The 21,300-nt window shown below is 42.0% G+C and overlaps 1 protein-coding gene across 2 annotated transcripts in view; it reads left to right on the top strand.

Moving 5' to 3' along the window:
- ITK (IL2 inducible T cell kinase) overlaps positions 1-21,300 on the top strand; it is a 31,491-nt gene that overhangs the window by 410 nt on the left and 9,781 nt on the right. The window contains exons 2-8 of one of the 2 annotated variants that reach the window (XM_009987953.2): positions 13,235-13,339; positions 16,395-16,476; positions 17,874-18,002; positions 18,674-18,714; positions 19,513-19,664; positions 20,118-20,183; positions 20,601-20,655. In XM_009987953.2, coding sequence (XP_009986255.1) covers positions 13,235-13,339; positions 16,395-16,476; positions 17,874-18,002; positions 18,674-18,714; positions 19,513-19,664; positions 20,118-20,183; positions 20,601-20,655 — 630 coding nt within the window. Of the gene's footprint in view, positions 1-13,234; positions 13,340-16,394; positions 16,477-17,873; positions 18,003-18,673; positions 18,724-19,512; positions 19,665-20,117; positions 20,184-20,600; positions 20,656-21,300 lie in introns of both variants that reach the window. The other variant, XM_086621316.1, reaches the window with a different exon arrangement.

A 21,300-nucleotide genomic window follows, 5' to 3' on the forward strand; every position in this document is an offset into this window, starting at 1 on the left:
GAAAAGGATCTACTTTTGTTGTAGGAATTTAGCACGGGCTGTTATAACTGGGATGTGTCACAGCTGCATGAGCCTGTGCTTGGCCATTCACATGGGTACAGAGGTGACCTGGAACGCTGTATTGCGAAGATCACAAGTGTACCCTCATTATATCTGTGAAAGAAGTCATCCACAGATCTTCACTCATTCTTTTCTTCAGGGCAGCAAACTGATGGCTAGTAGGAGAGCAGTCTTACATTTTAGATTTAATTCAGCTGCCATGAGTAACAGGTCTAGTCCTCAGAGTTCACTTCAGAAGGGATGCGATGAGGAGATCTGTGCTCAGACTGGGCACTGTTTCCCCCAAGCTTGCACTTCTCTGATTCGCTAAATGTGAAGAAAATTAGAAGTCAGACTGCACAGCCCATTCTGCTAAGTGATCTAGTGAAGTGAGAATGATTTCCGTCTTGTATTTAGCTGGATGTTTGCTGAGCCTCATTACGATTGTAAATAATATTGCTTGTTTTCCAACAGTCACTGAACATGCTGTTCATCCGTTATGTTTAGGCACTGTTACTGTACGTAGACCAGTAACAGTGTACCAGGACCAGGGGATTCTGTTGCCTTGTTATCCAGCATTGGCAACTTCAGATCACCTGATCTTGCTCAGTTGCAGAAAATTAATTTAAAACTGAACCCAAAAATAAAAGTGAAGTATGATATGCCCTTATATTGTATCATAATGCAGTTGAGGTTAGATAGCAGCATCAAGGGTTAACAGTCATTTTTACTTGCAAATTATTTCTCTCAAATATGCCCAACAAAATGTTTTTCTTGCTTTTATTTTATAGTCTGTGTTTTAGTTGCCTCCATATTTAAATAGGAAAATATTTATTACTGCATACGGTGCCTGTATTTGGTTTGACGCTCTCTTTGACTGCTATCCAAACTGTCTTTCAAATGCCATTATTTTAAGATTTTAAATTCCATTATAATTATTCTACTTGATTAGACTGGGTAAAATTTTCAAAAGCATCTAAGTGATTCTGCTGTAGGCATTTAGAGAAATCTTTACAAACACTTTGGTGCTTTCTGAGTCTTGGTGGACCTGAGATGAATTCAACATGCACTTGGCCTAGATCATTTTGTGGAATTGCAGTAGGTGTCCATTGACATCTTTAGACACTAAAATAGTTTGGAAAATCTGACTTGGTGACTTTCAGTGGGGCACAGATTTCATGTGCTATGTGAGTGTCTTCGGAAATTTTATTCCTTAGTCTTCCTAAAGGTCAATTAGGCCACATGAGAGTTTGGTATATTGTCTACTTTATGTTGTATGTTATCTATTATAAACATGCACACTTTATATATATGTGTAGGCACGTATATGTGAACACACATGTAACTTTAGGCCCTTATACACATGTGAGGGATAATGGGTATATATGTAATCACAGGGCTGATTCTCACAACCAATCCTCAGCCTTTTCAGTAATATCTCCCAAAATTAGACCATCCTGGTGAGACCTCCACATGGTCAGGTCATCGCTGTTCTGGAGAGGCAAGTTTAGGGCAGCCCATGCAAGCCCCATCTTGTTTTGTGCGGAGAACGGAGGTCACAGCTAGTGAAGGGAAGATTAGGGTACCTGCCCAACACGCCACCTGTGCCCATTGCTATGAGTGAACCAGGACCAGGGAGCGTGTGCAGGCATCGAAATCGGTGGTCCATAGTGCTCGTTCTCTAGTGCAGGCCCTGGCACAGGTTTGGTTCTGCCCCACAGGGACTCTCCAGACAACTTACAGGGCTGGCAGGGGTTAGGAGAGGCTGTCCCCATTGCCAGCAGGCAGTTTGCGTGTGGTCCCCGTGCTCTGGAGGTTTAGGGCAAAGTGGAAAGGACATTGCTGTTCCCTGCCAGCTGGCTGCAGTGATGGGGAGCATCCCTAGGCATGTGTACTGCACTGTATGGTGGGGCCCGCAACTGTCTTGGCTTTCAAATCATGTCTCTTTCAAGGGAAATATCTGTGGATGTTTGCTATAAGAGTTTTCAAAGAGTTTCTTTAAGAACCCATTACCAACCTGTCCAGTGGCTTACTGTACTCAGAGGACAGTACTGTACAGCATCCACCTCTCTGGTCCCCAGTCAGTCAGTAACAACAGCCTGTGCATAAAGTCAGGTAAAACAATTTTCAAACTGCTTAACGGTTTGAGAAGTCCCACTGATTTCAATCAAGTGGCTCAAAGTAAAGCATACACTTATGTGATAAAGCCAGGATTATATGTTTTGCTCATATTTAACAGAGTTTAGTGCCCAGTCCCTTTCTCTGCATTTTGCCTCTGTGGGTATAAGAAGATATTTAAATGTTTATTGTAGCAGTCCAAAGCAAGGAAATAAACAGGTCAAATGGGTACAAGGATAATTCTGCAAGTGATACCAAAAGCTATCCAGACAATCAACATCATAAAGGCAAATTTTTGCAATAACTGTAATAGCATTTTCGTTGTAACGGCCGTAGCTAAACAGAAAGCACTGTTCTCCTCAGGGGCCAAGCACACAATCGCCGTTAATGTTAATGAAAGATATTTACATATCTCATTAGGAGAATGAGCACCCAATAACTGACAACAATAAGAAGCTGTGTTTTCTGGAATTCATTACGCAGTGCACAATGCAGGGCTGTCTTAACATAAAGCAAAGCCCTGATAACAGGCACATGTATTCAGCCCCCGTCTCTACTAAAATACATCAGAAGTGCCTTTATTATAACATGCAAATCAATTCCATGGGCAAAAATTCTTCGTGTCCAGGGTCTGATTTTATAGCTACTGTGCATGTGAGTAAATGAGCACATGGGAGTAATCATTTTAACTATTTCAATGAGTTTGATCCTCACCAGAATAACCAAGAGCGAAGACACTATGTGATGCTCTCAGGGTGCCAGTACACTTGCAGTACTGCAGAAGAAGCAGACAAGTGAATCCCTTTGGAGAGGTGTCTAGGATAGAGTTTTGAATGACTTAACAAAAACACTTAAACTGGTGAGTTACGTATATCTCATTTGCCTAATGGTGCTTATGTTCTTTGGTAAATCCTTCAGATTAGCAGACAGGAGCGTGAAGCGAGATAGTTTAGTATTTCAGATACTAAGCAGAGGTTCTTGCATAGTCTTCAGCATGTCACATTCCTGCCTGGATGGGGATAGCCAGAAACGAGCATCTCTCCCTGTATTTCAAGCTGGCTGTAGTCTAAAAGTGGCACAGATATCTGAGGCTGATGCCACACTTAGTGAACAGGCCACTGCCTTCTGGGCTGGTACCACATTAACACGGTGTCGTTACCATTACACGATCACTGTGTTAGAGCAGCTCATCTTGGTGTGGCTCAGACCTGCAGAGAGTGCTTGGATCTGTCTGTATCAACTACAGAGAAGCACTTCATGTCCCTACGCCAGTTTTCCCTCTTCAAAAATAGACATCTTGCCCTATACAGGCATTCTGAAAAGTATTTCAGGGCTGGGAAAGTTGCACCTAACACTTGGGAAGTTCAGGCACACAAATATTTTTAAATTTTATATCTTCATGCACTCATGGGCTATTACTAGTCCAAATTTTAAAGGCAGCAATGAAAACAGCACACAGAAAAGAACCAAGTTCCCTTTTCATTTACATCTGCACTATTCTTCCTACACTGGTCAGATGCTCAAGAGGTCACATAGCATGAGTCAGCCTTGTCCTGGACTCTTTCATTCAGATCTTTGATATTCAGATATAAAGATGGCACTTTATTGTGTCTTGAAATTTGCTTTCAGTCTCTTGTTCCAGGAGAACAAAGGAATAAACTTGACTGAAAAGCCTTTTATCAGCATCCTAAAAATGTTTCAGCTGCTTCTGCTGCATTATCTACACGTCGGGTTACTTGCAACAGTCCAGCTACCCACAGTAACCGAAGCAGCGCTTTGTTCTTCGGGCCGGCAGTCCAATTCACCTTGATTATTCGACACAGAATCCAACTTGTCCATCCTGCCTTGGAAATACTTGTGGTTTTCCCCCAAGAATTTAATGTAAACAGGCTAAGACTTTTCTTCTGAAGATCTCCGTTGTGATGTTCCTGTTAATTGGAGTGACCGTTCATTAGAGGGACCATTCATACCATTTCTCCTTGCTTTGCGTATTCTAAATACCTTAACATTCATGAAGCTCTAATCCTCATCTAAAGTGAATTTAATTATGGTTTTAAAGACTACCTTCCAAATAAATACATATCTGAGTAGATACGTCACTCTTCATAACTTGTCATGTATTTATTAATAAGTTCTGTTTGCTTGCCAGAATTTGCAATACCATCTGTCTTCCGATGCATATCTCCAACTAATTTATTAATAATACACATATCACCCACAAAGAAGTCAGGCTTGGCATCTGTCTACATCACAGCTGTTTCAATGAATTTTTATGCAATAAAATCAATACAGCCTTAAATACAGCGGAGACAAGGTACAAACCTGTGCCTAATGTTAAATGAATCCTTTAGTACATCTCTGTACGTTTAAAATGGATTTTTTAATAATTGGAATTGTAGTCCTGGAGTTGAGGAAGGATTAAGTTCATATTGTTTGCCACAACGAGTCTCATTTCTGTTGTGAAATCACAGCATCATGGTAATACTGGCTGGAGGGCACTTCTTAAATTCATTTAGTCGGACCTCGCAGGGCCAGCATTAGATCAACGCTCAGAGCGGGACTGTCGCCAACACTAGAACAAGTTGGCTGTAGCGTTCACTAGCCACTGCTTCAAAGTCAAGGACAGAGATTTCACGTCTTTGGACAACCTGTCCCGATGCATCTTATCAAATATTTTTCTGGATATTTACAAAGTTCTCGCCTATTGCAGTTCTTGTTCATGACTTCTGCGTTTGATTCAGTGATGATATTGTCTAGACGAGGATGCTTTAAGCAAAATGCGGCTTGTTCTGTGTCTGGTGTCTACAGCCTTTCTAACTCTACAAATGTGTGGTAGAGTCCAGTAACAAAAATAGCTCCTTTTTGCTGGAATAACTGATTTTATCTTCCAGAATTTGATAATAATAATTATCTTTTGGCACTTTCTGTGCATACCCAGTTCGGCTCCTACTAAATCTTTGCCTAGGTATTTATTGTTCTTTAATCTTTCAATAATTTTTTAAGATTACTTCTGAGCAATGTCTTCCCAACAAACATCAGGTACTTTAAATTATGAAGCTCAAATCTCTCTTCTGTTGGAGAACATTAAGGATATAGGAAAATCTTCAACCCATGCTTTCTTTTATATCTTTAAGAAGGGAGGAATTCCTCCTGGTATGAATATACTGCAATAGATACGAAATTTCCTAATAGTTACCTTTTATAGAACTTTTCTACTGTGGTCATTTTTGCTTCCAGTGGCTGCCTTTGCTTTATATTGCAATCAGCATTGTAACTGATATTGTTGCAGTGCCTGCCTGTTGCTTTATACTCTTCCATTCTTCCAGACGATTTTTTTTTTTTGTCCTTAAAGCTTATACTTTTCTAATGAAAAAGTGATGTCATTTAGTCAGTTTAATTTAGCTTCTCTTCTTTCATGGAATCCTTCATTCACTGCAATTCACTCCTCCTAGTCTTTGCTGGAGTCAAGGATAGTTTTGAAAATACTAATACAGTATTCAGTAGTTGTTCCATATGCTTTTATGTAACAGAAAATACTCATTTCCATCATATTAGAAAGCTCATTTCAAAGCCAAGAATCTTGGTTTTTTTTCTTCTGTTTCTGGATGGTGACATTGATTTTCTTGTCAAACCACTTGTACTGATAGTAGAGATGTGCACCTTGATAATCATCTCAGATGGGACTTGAGACAATGTGAACATTGGAAGTGGCTTTGTCAGATCTTAAAATAGGAGTTCAGTGAAAATACCGGGCTATTGCAGATGAGTCAGGCCCTGTGATAGGCCAAGAGAAAAATGTCCATATGGTCAAGTGCACTTTTCCATCGGATCTCTTTACTTGAACGTTAATACACACAGCCCGTGAAAAAGTACACTTTTTACCATAGAAACCTTGAAGAAAGTTTATGGTTTCAATTTTCCCCTGTATGTCTTCTGTTTTCAGATCATGTAATTCTGAAAACTGGACACCTTAGCAAGCCTGGAGGAGTGAACGGTGAACCGGCCAACTCTTGGTCACCGGCCAACTCTTGGTCTTCAGTGTAGCTCTATTGACTTCACTGGCCTTTTAAAAAAGAGTTAGATTTCTCTGGTTTTAAGTTATTTTGATGAAAATGCAACACTGGATCTGGCCAATAGGACTTTATAAGGATAGAAGGAGTAATGCTGCTGTAGCAGACATTCCCTGGGTAAACTGAGAATTTAACTGAGTAGATTGATAACAAACTGAGATTGTTTGCATGGAACAGACTGGCTACAAACAGTATTGGCCTCAGTAAACAAGGTTTGATACCGAAATTAGTTGTTGGGAGTGACATTCCATGGCGAGCGAACTGATAGCATGCAAACGGTGTGTACGGACAGCAGGCAGCAGAATTATTCATCAGCACCGTAATGTCTCGCAGGCGGATGAAATATTTACTTTCTGATGTAGGAACCTGCTGCGATTCAGCCTCTTTTCTTAGGTCTAGCCCCATGTCCTGTGCTCCAGGTGAGGATACGATCAGGGAGATCTTTGCAGGTCCTTGGAAATATGGCAAAAATAAGTTAGTGGCTGCAACTGCTCTACTCGGGTATGGCAGCGGCTGAGGACTGCAGTGGAGTGCCCATGGATGAGGTACAGCAGTGAAGCAGACACAGCCCTCCAGCTGCCTCCCCACACTCCTGGGTGTGCTTCTCCACCTCTACTGCTTAGATGAATGCAGGCATTATAATGGGGTATACTGGATGTATTAAAGTATAATGCAACAGTCAGAGCTCCACTGAAAATCCCAGTATTACCAATTATCACCTCTTTCCAATTTTCCTTTGGAGCACTTAATATTGGCAGGAAATGCGAAATCCCTTACAACTTTCTTTTAAAATTCAAACTGCTCAATTTAGGTTTAAAATTTCATTTTTAAATTATTTAAATTGTTTTATTTATCATAAAACCTCGAACTATCAGTGTTCCTAATAAGAGAGAGAACTCCCAAAATACTGAACAATGCCAGGGTTCAGGCAAAATTTCTATAAATCCAGCAATCAACAGTTCTTAATAGCCTAACTATTAATGGTAAAAACAGCACGTACCACAATGTATAGATGAGAGATATGATAAGGGATAGAAAATAATTGTATCAACACAGTGTTCAAGGAGGTTCAAGTTCATGCTCGAGTCTTTTAGTCAGTGGAAAAATACCGTAGCAGGAGAATTACCATTAAAAGTAAGTCCATCTTGTTCCAGTTATATGTCATAAGCTCCTAGTTACTGTTTTCTGTGTTGTTCTTAATCGCTACCTCAGCACCAACACATGATTATGAGAGACCCATAGCCTAAGTAGCAAATAAACTGGAGACTCTGCAACAACCATAGGCGCAATAGAATTTGGGTAGTGCAGCAATTCAAGAAATTCCTTTCCAAACTGCTGCAGGAGCTCTGCAAGACCTGAAGAAAGTCATACCTGAAAGGCAGTGACTTGTCACTAATTTTAAGAGATGATGTTCACCAAACCACATCAAATTGAGCCCTCTGCCATTGGAAGATGTTAGACCTTGCACAACGATTCTGCTTCACGTTGATGTTAATCTGCCTGCAAAGAGACAGACGGGTCTGTTGGAGTGGTCTCTTTGTTGACCCATTTATTTCCTACCATGGTTAGACCTGCAAAGGTGCCTCTTTCCTTGAGGCTATGTACTCATATCCTCCATAAAATGACATTTTAGTAGCTCAAGTAGAGCTTTAACACTGTATGGCCATGGTAAATACTTTCTTATGGAGTTATCAGGAGAAAAATCAGAGCAAGCAATGGATATATATTCCTATATTATTCCTAGAGCTTAATTTATGCTCATGAAAATGCAGAAGTTTGATCTCAGATCACACCAGAGGTCCATGAGCCAAGTGGCCTGTCTCAAGTACCTGCCATTTAGAGTAAACCTACAAAAATAGCCTCAAATGTTTTCCTGGAAGCTGAGAGGGAATATCTTCAAGGATCTGCCCATCCAAACTTAGACCTTATTTTGCATTTTTAAGCTCAGATACAGCTGTATGAGAAGACAACCCTTCAACTTTAAACATTTTTTTCAATCACTCTGAAGTCATCCTGAGTTGTTCTAAAGAAAGGCATTTTTATGGTGGGTCTTGTCCCATTTTATGTCAGCCTGAGCTCATTGCTCTGAGATGCCACCCAAGAATGTGTGTGCTGAGCCAGGAGCAGCCCGCTCCGCTTCCCAACTGCAACCGTGTCCCTTTGCTCTTCATAGCTGGGGGAGTACTTAAAACTGGTTACTGTGCTCTTAAAAGCAACATCATAAAATTGTTACTGTGTTACTTAAGACGCCCACCCCTGTGGGCATTCAGCCACAGCTGTGGGCTCTGGAAACACAAGAGCCATCTGTGTTTTTACTTCTGTTCACTCTTAGCCCTAATCAACTGAGTGGAAAGGATTTCAGCTTGTTTTTTTCTGTCCTATTGCTGCCTGCGTATCAATAGTGGAGGTGTTTCTGTGCTCAAAAACAGTTGTGTCCCGTAGGCACACCTAATGATACAAATTAGCCTCCGTAGTAGGCTTCATGACAGATGATAACAGACATGAAGCATGAAGATCCCAGGTTGAATTATAGCACTTGAGTTCAGTAAATCCAGTTTTCTATACGAAAGCACAACTTACTGACAGCCAAAGGAGAGCTACACAGATGGAAGCTGAGCACTGTATTACCAACTTTTGGAAAGAGAGTTGATTTTCATGAGAAAACCCTGCTGAAAAGACACACGTGAAGTTCTACCTACATACAAGCAGTGCCCCAGGGCAGCTGCGTTGCCTCTACTCCCTGAAACTAGCTCATGCGCTCTCCTGAGCCCATTTTGACCTCTCCATCACACCGTGGGGCACATATACCACAGTTCAGAATCCCGCAGCATAAAGCTGGTCATGCCAAGGGCAAAGCCAAAGACCCCTCATCTGCTTAGTCACCAATTCAGAATGGTTTCTTCTAGTCAAGACAATAAGTGAAAACAGGGAATGAAGTTTGGCTCAGATTCTTACACAAAAAAATGATGCTACGGAGAAGGTCATTAAACGCTTTTATTGACGGAAATGTTTTTGCGGTTGAGCTTACAGAGGACTGGAATTTCCTATGTTGCTCCACCGCAGCTATAAATTAGCTTTCCCCTAACCTCCTGCTGAGGGAAAACGTCTGGCTGCAACTGGGGAGCAGTGGGCAAAGATGGGCTCATAAACTCTTGCGGTGGGACGAAAGACTCCATGGCCGGGGAGGACACAGCGGGGCTGCAGAGGGGACCGTACTCCTTTCTGCTGCGAGGTGCCTGGCTGGGCTGGGAGGAGCAGCCGGCGTTGCAAAGGAAGGGATGCGCAGGTGGTGGGGATCAGGTACTGGGAGACAGAGAGGTGAAGGCAAACACGCAGTGACACAGGTCAAGGAAAGCCTAGCTGCAGCATAGAGAGCCCTTGGTAGCGACCTCTGCCAAGGAGTTTGGGCCTGCATGAATCTTAATCACTTGGTTTTCCCCTCATCAGCACAAAAAAACCCAAGATACAGGTTCTTACACAACTTTCAAACCAAGGCAGCTCTGTGAAACATGGCATGCTCCCCTTCTGCCTGCCAGAAAACGCTGCCTGCTCTTTCCTCCCGTGCTCCTTGAGATGAGGCTGTGCCCATCCCTGCCTTACCTCTCCCTAGCATTTGGCCTCCCTCCCTTCCCTCTGTTTCCAGCACTGGTGGCTACTTTTTTTGCCAGGGCCCTTTGGTAAATACAGTGGGGTTCAGCAAAACCTTTAAGCATCCACCCGAGGGACCTTCAACCTAAATGCTCAGTGCAGCGCGTTTGATGAATGGGCTTCACAAATAGCAACAGTGAAGTGTTAGCCAGAAAGCAGCAAATTCCCTCAGACTGCACCGCCCTGTATCTCACAAGATCTCAGACATTCGTGAAGCCTGAGGGTGCAGAGCCGTAGTCAGGAAGCGTGTTCATGGTGCACATCTGTGTCACCTGCGGCGGCCGCTGACGGCTCGCTCAACCTCCCACTATGGCCTCCACATCTCCGCTCCTTCCCCTGCCCCAGACCCTCAGCTGGTGAAAAGTGATTAGTTTTGTCGGATGGCCAAGCTGCCAACACCAAGTGTTAGTGGTTGTGTAGTCTTAGCACATGATGAATGCCAGGTGGCTCGTTCCCCAAGCAAGCGTGGCGAGATGCCTTCTTGTGTCGCAGGGCAGGGCTATGTCAACTGTCCAATAGTCATTGTTCTGGTATCTAAGGCAAATAGGGACCATTGTGGTCATTTAGTTTATGCAATAGACACAAACTAAAGGATTAATCAGTGAAAGAGCTGCTGGAGCTGTGTGGCAAGAGGAGGTGAAATACCAAAGATGAAGACAGTAATGCGTTGGGCTTGTGATGCACCTGGGTCTGTTCAGAGCTGTTAGCTCTCCTTCCTGGAATTGCCATATTGCAAATAACGAACCAAAAGAAATAAAACAGGATGGACTGATTGACAGCACGCTGTAATTCTCATGGGACACAGCATGCCTTGGCTATCTTACCACGCACATTACACAGCAAGACCACTGATATTTTTTCTGACCGACCAGCTAAAACATCTACTTAATTACACTCTGGGCAGACTGAAAACAACAAATGGAGATCTGTCAGCATGTTTTGTCTATCTCTTTTAGGAACAAGTCTCTGAGGTTTTTGGAGACCATGTTTAAGAGGCTTTTCCTCTCCTTTCCCTTCCAAATGGCCCAGTTGCTTTTGTTGGATTAAAGTGCAGTTGGGCATCACAAAAGCAGGGATATGTTTAGCTTCCAGCCCAGTTTCTGGGTAATGCCTGGTTTGTGAGTGGTAATTCCAGTTGTTTACACTGCTATGGGACTGTAATTGCTTCCTACCAGCAAAGTCCCATCTGCTGAGATCTGTCAGGCAGCACGCTGGCTGCGAGACACACCCTGACATTGCACTGCCACATGAGACTATGGGGAGCTTCCGTTGCTGAAATGATGTGATTAAAAGGAGCACACTGGGTGATGAGAGAAGCAGGATGACTGCACAAAGCTCCTTGAGAAGGCTGGACCCTTTCTTTCAGCAGAATCTGGAATAGTATTACCCAAACCAGTCTGCAGTGAAAGAGCAGAGCATGGGACTGGCACAGCATCGCTTCCTAAAGCCTCAGAGGAGGAGCGCATGTGGTTAAGCTCTGGGACTTCAAAGGAATAAGATGAAGGAGGGTTCAATGCTAGCAAAATTGAAGGTTTTTGTAGGAAATAAATGGCTTTTTGTCTCATGGAAGGGGTAGAAGTCTCAGGGGCAGAACAAATGATAGAGGAGGTTGTGGAGACAAAGGAAGCCAAATCTGGAAGAAAGAAGTGAATAGACAAGAACGAAAGAAAATGCGCGGTGAAAATGGGGTGCAGTGAGGCCTTCTAAGGCTTGGCAATACTCTTTGATTGGCATTTACATTTAGAGGTGCTTTACGGCTTCGAGTTTATTGATACAAAAATACCCCACTCCACCCCATGGAGCTACGTAGGCAGATACTGTCTACAGGAGATGGTGCTGGCAGTAAATCCAGAGGCGCTGGTTGAACTGCAAGCAAACACAAATAAAGAAACCAAATAACGCCAGCAAAGTTCTGCAAGAGCAACATGAGACCACGCTGTAATAATTTCCCTCTCTTTCCTCAAGTCCAAGCATAGAAAGGCAAAGTACCAGCCAGTTGTGCGAGAACAAGGTTTGAGGAGCCTCGAGGCCTCTCTGTTTGACAGTGCATCAGCTGCTTCCCTGTTTTAGGCTAGACTTACTGATGGATGGTAGCAATGAGCAGCAGGGAGGGTCGGCACAGGGGTGCTGTGCAGAGGGACAGGCACCCTGCCCTGGCGATGGCCGCTGCCACCGGGGCAGAGCTGCAGGGTCATAGTGATGTGGGAAGCAAGGGGCAAGAGGGACCTGGAGGGTGAAGGACGCAAAGGGCTGGGCTGGGGGTCCAAGAAGTCTTGCTGTGTCTCTGAATGACAACCCGCAACAGGTACAACGCGGTCGCTGAAGTTCATACTCTCTCCCGTTGACAGTCACCTGTGTTTGAAAAACAGAAGCTTTTGCAGTGTTTTTGGGGTTCTTAAATCTCACCGATTTCCGTCGCGTTGTCTCGAAGCTGAGCTGGGAGACAGCTAGTGTTTAATCCCTACTGAAAACAAATCAAAACAGGAAACCAGTTTGCCTCCGAAGAGTGAGCGTGTTTGTAGCGAATCCTTAGCGTGCACCAGATACCCGGCCTCGGCTCAGCGCCCGCCGGCCGCCTCGCCCCTCTCCTGCAAAACCCAAGTGCCACTCGCCGAGGAGCTACCGGGTGAGAATTCAGTGGGAAAGAGGATACGCCAAGACAGTTGGGATACTTGGATGTCTGTTCTTTTCTTACCCTTTCCCAACTGCCCAGACTGTTATCTAGGTATCTGGTATATGATGAATAATAACGCAGCAGAGGCTGCCAGAAAAATAGTTTTGTCGGCAAGTTTTTGAGTATATTATTTAGTTCAAAATTTCCTGTTATTTTTTCTTAACTAAAAACACAGACAAAACAAAAATAGAGAAGTGTTTTGTTTCTCGGAAAATAAATGCAGTAAAAATGTTACATTTCAGATAAAATGTTTAGGTTTTAAATTCTCAGTACCTAAATGTTTTTTTTTAATGTTTGTTGTTTTATAGCTTTTCAGTATGAAACAAGAGTGTTGGTAAACTGAACGTTTCATGAAAAGAGTTCTCTTTCATTAAAAGAGCATTTCGTTGGAAGAAAAAATAAAACCTGAATGTCAACCGAAGGCTTTGACTGGTTCTCTAAGAATCCACGTGCTGAGTTGAAATATATGTATGTGCACATATGTGTGTGTATGTGTAACCATATAGAGATGATAGAGATGCCATATATGAGAATGATTCTTTATACTTTTGCATGTCTTACATAATCAGTTAATTTGCTTCTGCTCCATTAAAATTAAATCTCCCGTGGACATGACAGTCTTGTCTAATTATTCACTTAATCCACAATCATTGGCATTAACCAAGTGCTTTTCTCTGTCTTTTAGAAAAAAAGGACTTTGAAGGGTTCTGTGGAACTTTCCAGGATTAAATGTGTGGAAATTGTGAAAAGTGACATCATCATTCCCTGTCAGTATAAATATCCTTTCCAGGTGAGTCTCTCTGTTGACCATACTGATAGAGATATCACTTCATTATGTATTTCAATAAAACTATCCCTCACAGTAATGAACCCAACATCGGGATGAATAACAACAAAGGAAGAAAAAGCAAATCAAGGCTTGAAATTAACTGGGGAATCGGAGATGAAGTGTTATTACAAGATCCATAAACTCTTACACTTGTTGGTTTTAAATCTGAAAGGATAGTTAGATCTTCTAATCGTATCCCACGTTTAATGCAATATTCAGCTGTCCCACTAACTCATGTCCAGAGAAAGCCCATCTTTCACACGGGGAATCCACTCAGGATTTTGGCCAATTTACCTGTGGGATGCTGAAACTAAGTACATTCGATGGCCTTTGCATCAGAAACTGGTGAATGTGATGCATTAGGGAGACTGCTCCGGACAAAAACAGAGAGAGCTTTTAGTGATGAGATGGTTTAACGACCAAGAGGTGGCCAGTGCTAGCTCTAAGATGAGGAACACATTGTCTAGTATTAATTATTAATACGTACGGGATACATTCACATTGCCATGTAAACAGAAATGCCACAGAATATTTGCTCAATTATTGCAACACAGACTCCCAGTTTTTATGTTATTCCCTGGGCTGACATTCTTCAGAATTTTATCATATTGGTGACAGTATTTTTCTTAATATTCATGGCATATGGATTTCAGATAGAGGGACATCTCTGTTCACAGATGGCTTTAAAACAGTGAATTATCTGGCTTCAGATTTGCAGATAAAAGCTAATGATTGTGACCCATACACACGATCAATGCTAAAAAAAAGATGAATAACTTTATAAAAAGAAAAAAGACAACCATAAAGCCAGATTTCTTTCTTTTTCTTTTTTTTTTTTTTTGCCATTCTCGTTATCTCAAAACCAGCAGCAGTTTGGAGGTTTGGCTTGGTACTGTCATTCTGACAAAACATGAAGTAGCTTGTAGAGTCTTCTCTAACGTCTTCATTTCAACAGTAAAAGTGTCTCTCCACCATGCTTGCCCTGCTAAAGACTGATACAGGAAACCATTTTCAGTGGATGAATATACCACAGCAAGTCCTGTCTGTATGAGATCCACTGAAGCTCTAGTATGAGCCCTGGAAAATGTTACCTTGCACAGATATGAGAAGGCAGAGGAAATAATTTCCCAAACTAGGCTAGGTCAGGAAACCCTTCCTCCAGCTTGGAGTGGTCCCCAGCCAGGATCATAAAAATTGTTCTAGAATATTACAAAAGGTTGCTATGTTGGTGCATAATGAGCACTCAAGAAACCAGATGATCAGAGCGTTATGGGCTTGTTTATGGGCTTTTGGGAGCAGCAGAAGATGCTGTCGTACGCTGCAAATGGCTCTCGAGCAGCCCAACAGGAAAGCTCTTCACTGGGCCTGGGTTGGAGCTGCCTGGCTGGGGGAAAGCTTGATGGGGCAACCTTGACTGCTGTTAACTTGAGTGAACATGGACTAGAGAAGGAACAAATGCTCAGATTTCTTTGTTCTGGGTCTGAATTTTCAAATCTGTATCTCCACATCACCAATGCTTGTAGGAACAGCAAAATAAAGTGAAGGTAGTGGCCAGTATTGGTGGGACAGTAACAGTGGACCAGTCATGATGGACAGTTCTCCACTGAGGTTGCAGTAATCACTCCTACTTCTAGCACATCTGAATTTTGTCCCACAGTCAGTTTTGCGGTATTTTCTAAAATGGTATTGTCTGTGTTTTTCTCAGCTGCGCCCAGCTCTAAATCTTCTGTGGAACCACCAGTGGCTTTTTGTTTTTGTGTGGCTCGTCTGGCAAGGGAGCCTCTTGCAGAGAGACATGAAACGAGTGATTTTGTGCAGTTGTGCATGCTCATGGCTATGTCTTTTGGAGGTCTGCTTACTGCATATTTCAAAATCTGCCTGATTGTCAAAACATTATACAGACATAACAATAATATCAACAGGATTGGCTTTAAATGAGTGGGAATTATTCCTCCTCGATTTCTATTTTTTGTAAAAGAGGGTATAATTCATCTCTCCATAGCACGCAAAGCAACTGAGTCACATGGCTGGCTGTGTGTGCCTGCAAGGGCTTCAGGCCAGGAGACAGTGAATGTTTCCTGTGCTGTGCTTTAAACAATAATCAACATCGCCTCATCTACACCCCTGGAGAAACTTTAAAAAACAGTGTCTCTCTTGTAGAAACCTCTGTTTAAAGACGGTGGTCAAAGCTTTTCAAAGCATCTATGCATCAAAGACACCAGGTCCCATTTAGAATCAAATTGTTGAGATATATACTGGAAGAGTAATATAGCTTACATGTTAACATTAAATTTTAGGCCCAAATGTAGTCATCCGGTTCAGTTTCTGAGTCATGTTGGTTCTTATGATGATTTTACTCCCTGGTCTGAAACTTCACAAATGTTCTGTATTTCTCTTGCTTCCTTTGTTCATTATTAAGGCCACGTTGGTGAAAACAGCATCTTGATTGCTCATTGTTCATCTGCTCTAGCTTCTTATTTCCCCTCTATAATCCTAGTGAAAGCTACTAAAAACTTTGAAGAACAATAGCAATCCAAATAATCTCCAAGGAGTCGCTTGGGATTTATACTGACACGAGTAGAGTTAAATTTGGCTCTTAGATCTTAAGTGAAGGTATCTCACAAGAAACTGCTGAGAAACAGATGCCATTTCCCCAGAGATACTTTAGAAGAATAAACTGCAGTCAGCGAGTAACGGGCTGAATCCTCTGCGGACTGAAATTGCTACGTCTCCATTGATTTCACAGGCGTTTCTTAATAGCATAAAATTGATCTAAAACATTGCTTATCTAGAGTTCTTTCGTGATCAGGGCCTCTACTCTGTTTTAAGTAACCAGAATAATGAGGTTAAGAGATGCTTCTGAACAGGCCCTGTTACTCCACTTGCCCATATCATCATTTTGGTCATAATTTGTTGGTATGGGGGCTGCTGCCTGTTTCTTTTAGCAATTCCATCATGCCCAGTGTACCTGGGATTGCTTCTAATGGCTGGCTCCCCTCTTTACTCCTCTCTCCAGATCGTCCACGATAACTACATACTCTACGTGTTTGCACCCAATCGTGAGAGCCGGCAGAGATGGGTCTTTACACTGAAGGAAGGTAATAAAACTCCTGTGCCCGCCTGATTGTTGAAGTTACTTGTCCCAGAGTAGTTTTCTCACAAGCTATAACGCAGAGAAAATGTGCAAGAGGAGCCAATGTCTTATATCTAAGTCTGCAAAGTGGTAATGGGGCATGAGGTTATAAAATCAAATTGCTTGTAAATTTGGTGGGTGTGTTTTCAGCAGCAGTGGAAAATTTGGACACGGAATGCTTTATTTTCCTCTTTCTAGGATAAACGGTTAATATGTTGATGTAAACTGAGGTTTCTAATTCAGGAAAAGATGAGGATTTTTCTACGGCTAATTTTTTTTAGAAATTAATCTTTTCTGCATAGAAGATTTTTCAGCTCTTATTAATAGATTTTTTATTTAGATGACAACGTTCTTAGAGAATCATGATTATTAAGAAACATTTTTGTGGGTAGCTTTCATTTCCTGAATTGTGCTGTGGTTTGCTGCAATGATTCTGAAGTGAAGGCGCAGTAACTAAGCAGGCAGGCAGAAACGAAGCATAACACTTTACATAAGAAAGGTGTTATTTAGTTACATGAAAATTGCACCAGGCTTCCACCACAGCTTTTTCCTGCTTTATAACACAAGCTGCTGTATTGTTCACTCGGAAAACATTGTGCCTGATTGAGATATTATTAAGTTTGTGCACTTACTTTTGCAACCAGTTGTTCTCCCTCTGGAGTGCACCTTCTCCAAGCTTCGACTTTATCACCTCTTCTTGATCAACATTTTGAAACTGTCTCGTCCCTTGGAAAATTTGAGTAGTCTCTTGGAAAAGGCCAGCAGAATTTTTTTGTTCTTTTTAGGAAAACTATTATTAGAGATAGAGAGTTTGAGCTTCCAAAACAAGGACCTTTAATCATTTATGAAGACATTCAAGACTGGTATTTACATGTGCAAAAAGCGTTTAGTGCTGGTGAATGCCAGCTTGTACAGCTCCTTCTGGACATCAAGCCAAAGCAGCAAGTGTCTGTGTCCTACCCACATACATACTGTAGAGCTGTAGTCTTTATAACAGTCATCAATATATGGCCTGCCAGGTTTTCTTTCTGTTTATGAGATCTTTCTTCTGTGGTTTTGATGTTTATCAGTTTAAAGGGAGAGTTCCTTTGGTAGGATTCTGTACTACAACAGTAGAGATGTATGGGCTCCATCACCAGCAGCAAGGCTATTCCTCCACATCAATGGTGGCATTCACTCCTTTCAGGAGAAACAGAAATATTAATGGAGGAGGCTGATAATATTCACCAAAGCTTGGTTTGACAAGAATAAGAAGCTTCTTCAAAGTGCAGATTATTTCCATTCAGTTCTAGATGTCTTTCAGAGGTGAGGTGCAAATAAATTCATTCTCCCCCTCCTTTTTCTTCCTCTAACATTTTCCAGAAACCAGAAACAACAACAGTTTGGTTCCGAAGTGTCATTTAGATTTTTGGATAGATGGCAAGTGGAGATGTTGTGCTCAGACAGAGAAGATGGCAGCTGGCTGCGTGGAGTATGACCCCAGTAAAACCGGTACGGGATTTGTCAAGACCATTCTGACCTTGAAAATATTTATTTCTAGCAAAATTAAAGGATAAAATCTGTCTTGTACAGAACATCAAAGGATATTGTGTTACATTTCCATCAAGAGACATGTTGCTGGCTTCTTGGGACATTCCTTATCTGGCTTGTCTGTTATTGTATATGACATTCTTTGTTTTGAATTAATATTTTCCTCTGTGTGATGCTTGGTGCTCTCTTTGGAATGAGATAGAGAACTAAAAACTTGATCAGCTGTGGTCAATCAATAAGCCATAATAACAGCTTTCTTGAGATATACGCATTCAGCCCTGTGAGTCCTATTTTGTCCTAATCGTATTTCCTCTGTGGTTTCAAGAGCCAAAGTGTAATCTCCACTTTTTCTCCTGAAAAAGCATATAAGTAGTCAGTCATTCTTCACCCAAGACCATTTGATCTTGTATCTGGGTGATTCCTCAAGTAACCTGTACAGCATTTTCAAACCCATGCAGTGTGGCTGAGAGTCATTGTGCAGGTGCAGGCTCTTGGCACGTCTTACTCTGAAAGACTGAGGCTTGCTACCCCCTGGTTTTGTATCATCACCTTTATCAATCCATTACCTTGATGGTTTCTCCCTTGCTTTTGTCCAGATCTACTTCAAATTAGCTTGCTTTATTTCATTTCAGCCTCAAAGAAGCCTCTTCCTCCCACTCCTGAAGATAACTGGGTGAGTGCAGTGAGGCACGCTAAGCTGTCTTTAGTGTCCTGTGTGTTTAACTAGCAGTGGACAGTGTATTCTCATTAAGGTTCGTCACAGTGACCTAGAATATCACCTGTGATAACATTCCCTGGGCTTTTCTCTTACCTCTTCCATGTTTTTTCGTATTGTGACATCACCTTCAACTGTGGGGTGGCTTTTTTTTAGAATCTATAGAAAGGGAAACTGGGGAAGTAGGAGGGATGTGAGAAAAGCTGCTGCAAAGAGGAACAGAAAAAATATTTTCCAAAACCACTTGTGAATGGGACAAAATGTCATTGTCTTATTCAGTGAGAAGGGAGAAGCAGGGTGGTTGTTAGGGCTGAGTGCCTTGCTGGAGGGCAGCAGGGCATTGGGACAGTCCCTCTAGGGCAGTCATGGAGATTTTATCACTGGAGGCTTTTAAGAGGAGTTTAGGCAACATCTGTGAAGATTAGATCAGACAAAGGTAATTCTGCCCTAAAAAGGAGCAGATAACTATTTTCTGTGCAATTGAAATTTTTATATGAAATCCATTGTTTGAAAGTGCTAAAAATTCTTGTGTTGTCAACATACCCCACTAGATGCCCTGGAGTGACTTCCTAGCTTTGAGGCTTTTGAACCTAGAAGACACCAGTGCTGCCAGGGAAATATCACTTTAGAGAGCACGCCATTGGTGTTTAGGAATAGGAATAGGAATAGGAATAGCAATAGCAATAGCAATAGCAATAGTAATAGCAATAGCAATAGCAATAGGAATATGATGAGCCTTTTTCCTAATTTGTGCAGAAATTGTTGCTAGACCCAAAGGAAGCCTTAGTCATGGCCATATATGACTACGAAGCCCAGAATCCACAGGAGTTGACGTTACAATACAACGAGGAATATTATGTGATTGACAGCTCTGAGGAACATTGGTGGCTGATTCAAGATAAGAATGGGTAAGTCCCTTTTCAACAGCCAATTTACAAATCCAAATTTTTTCTTCCTTTAACATATCTGCTGGCCTTTAGTATAACTTTTGCAAAGCATCTTCTGATATACAGGAAAAGAGTGAGGGAGTGTTATTTATGGTAACTTTCTTTCCTTTGATGTTACTGTATTCCGGCAGCTGAAGAAAAAGTTTCTGAAAGTTAATTTGAAGAAAAAAAAAAAGTCCTTAGCTGAGGCTGATATTCGCTGTCATACACATGGGGGAAAAATTGTGAAAAACTGTGAAACTCTCCAAGTTTAGAGGTGCAATCAGTTGTTTCCTTCTCCCAGTAACGCTAATAAGTACATAACAACCAGCATTTCTATCATGCAAAGAGCAAGCAGATCTTTCAAGGTTGACTCCCATGGATGCAGAGAAAATCCTGTGTCTAGTGCACTCACACCATGTCGCATTTTAACAGGCATGAAGGCTACGTGCCGAGTAGCTACCTGGTGGAAAAATCACCCGAGAATCTGCAAATATATGAGTAAGTAGTGCCTATGTTTGTCTTGTACGTCTAAGTGCCCTGGATTTGGTTTAGAAGCTACAAGCCTTGAATGTCCCTACCCCACATAGAATCATAGAATGGTTTGGGTTGGAAGGGACCTCAAAGATCATCTAGTTCCAACCCCCCTGCCATGGGCAGGGACACCCTCCACTACACCAGGTTGCTCAAAGCCTCATTCGACCTGGCCTTGAACACTTCCAGGGATGGGGCATCTACAACTTCTCTGGGCAACCTGTTCCAGTGCTCACCACCCTCAATGTAAAAAATTTCTTGCTTATATCTAATCAGTAACATAACATGTCATTGCTAATGCTGGAGATAATCAATTCAGAGGCTTTTTAGTGGAGACTTTTAACAGCCTAGAAACGCTGACTCAAAGTCTTTTAATGCTTTCAGATGGTACAATAAGAACATCAGCAGAAGCAAAGCAGAAACACTCCTCAAGGATGAGGTAAACCAGCGTTACATGCGGGGTGGATGGGCAATAACAACTAATTAATGACAAAAGAGGAGAAGCCTGTGAGGGCTACTTTGTGAAAAAGAGAGATGACTCCTGGGTTCCTGCTGTGTTGCTGTCCTTGGCTACTCTTAGCATGCAATGCAAGATAGAGGATCACTAGCCATCCCCCTTACCTCCACGGCCGCTGAGTGTGGGCAGAGCTGTGCCATCCTTCGTTGATCAAACACACCCAAGAACTGAGGATGATGGAAAACGCTGTTTTGGAACACTGTGTCGACTGAAAACTGCCATTTTAGCTCATCTTTTCTGTCTCTGCAGGAGGCCTGTGGATGCCAGTAGTTCTCTGCAAATCTTAGCAATCTCGTGCTGAAATATTTTGGGTGAAAGCCAAAAGTATGGGTTTGGGTGGCTTTTTTAGTTTTCTGTGTGTGCGTGTGAGCACGCATCTTTAATTTTTCGGTTGAGTTTTCCAGTGAAGACTGTAGTGAAATTAAAAAGAATAAACTACTTCATATTTTCCACACAAACACACCTTAGTTTTTAAATCAACTCTTACACTAACGGGAGACTCAAATAAAGTGTTGTTTCCTGGAATAACAGCATTTTATGGGAATAAAAGCACTTTTGTGAGGTTTT

This window comes from Tauraco erythrolophus, chromosome 16, assembly GCF_009769465.1.
Source record: "Tauraco erythrolophus isolate bTauEry1 chromosome 16, bTauEry1.pri, whole genome shotgun sequence".
Classification (NCBI taxonomy): Eukaryota; Metazoa; Chordata; class Aves; order Musophagiformes; family Musophagidae; genus Tauraco; species Tauraco erythrolophus.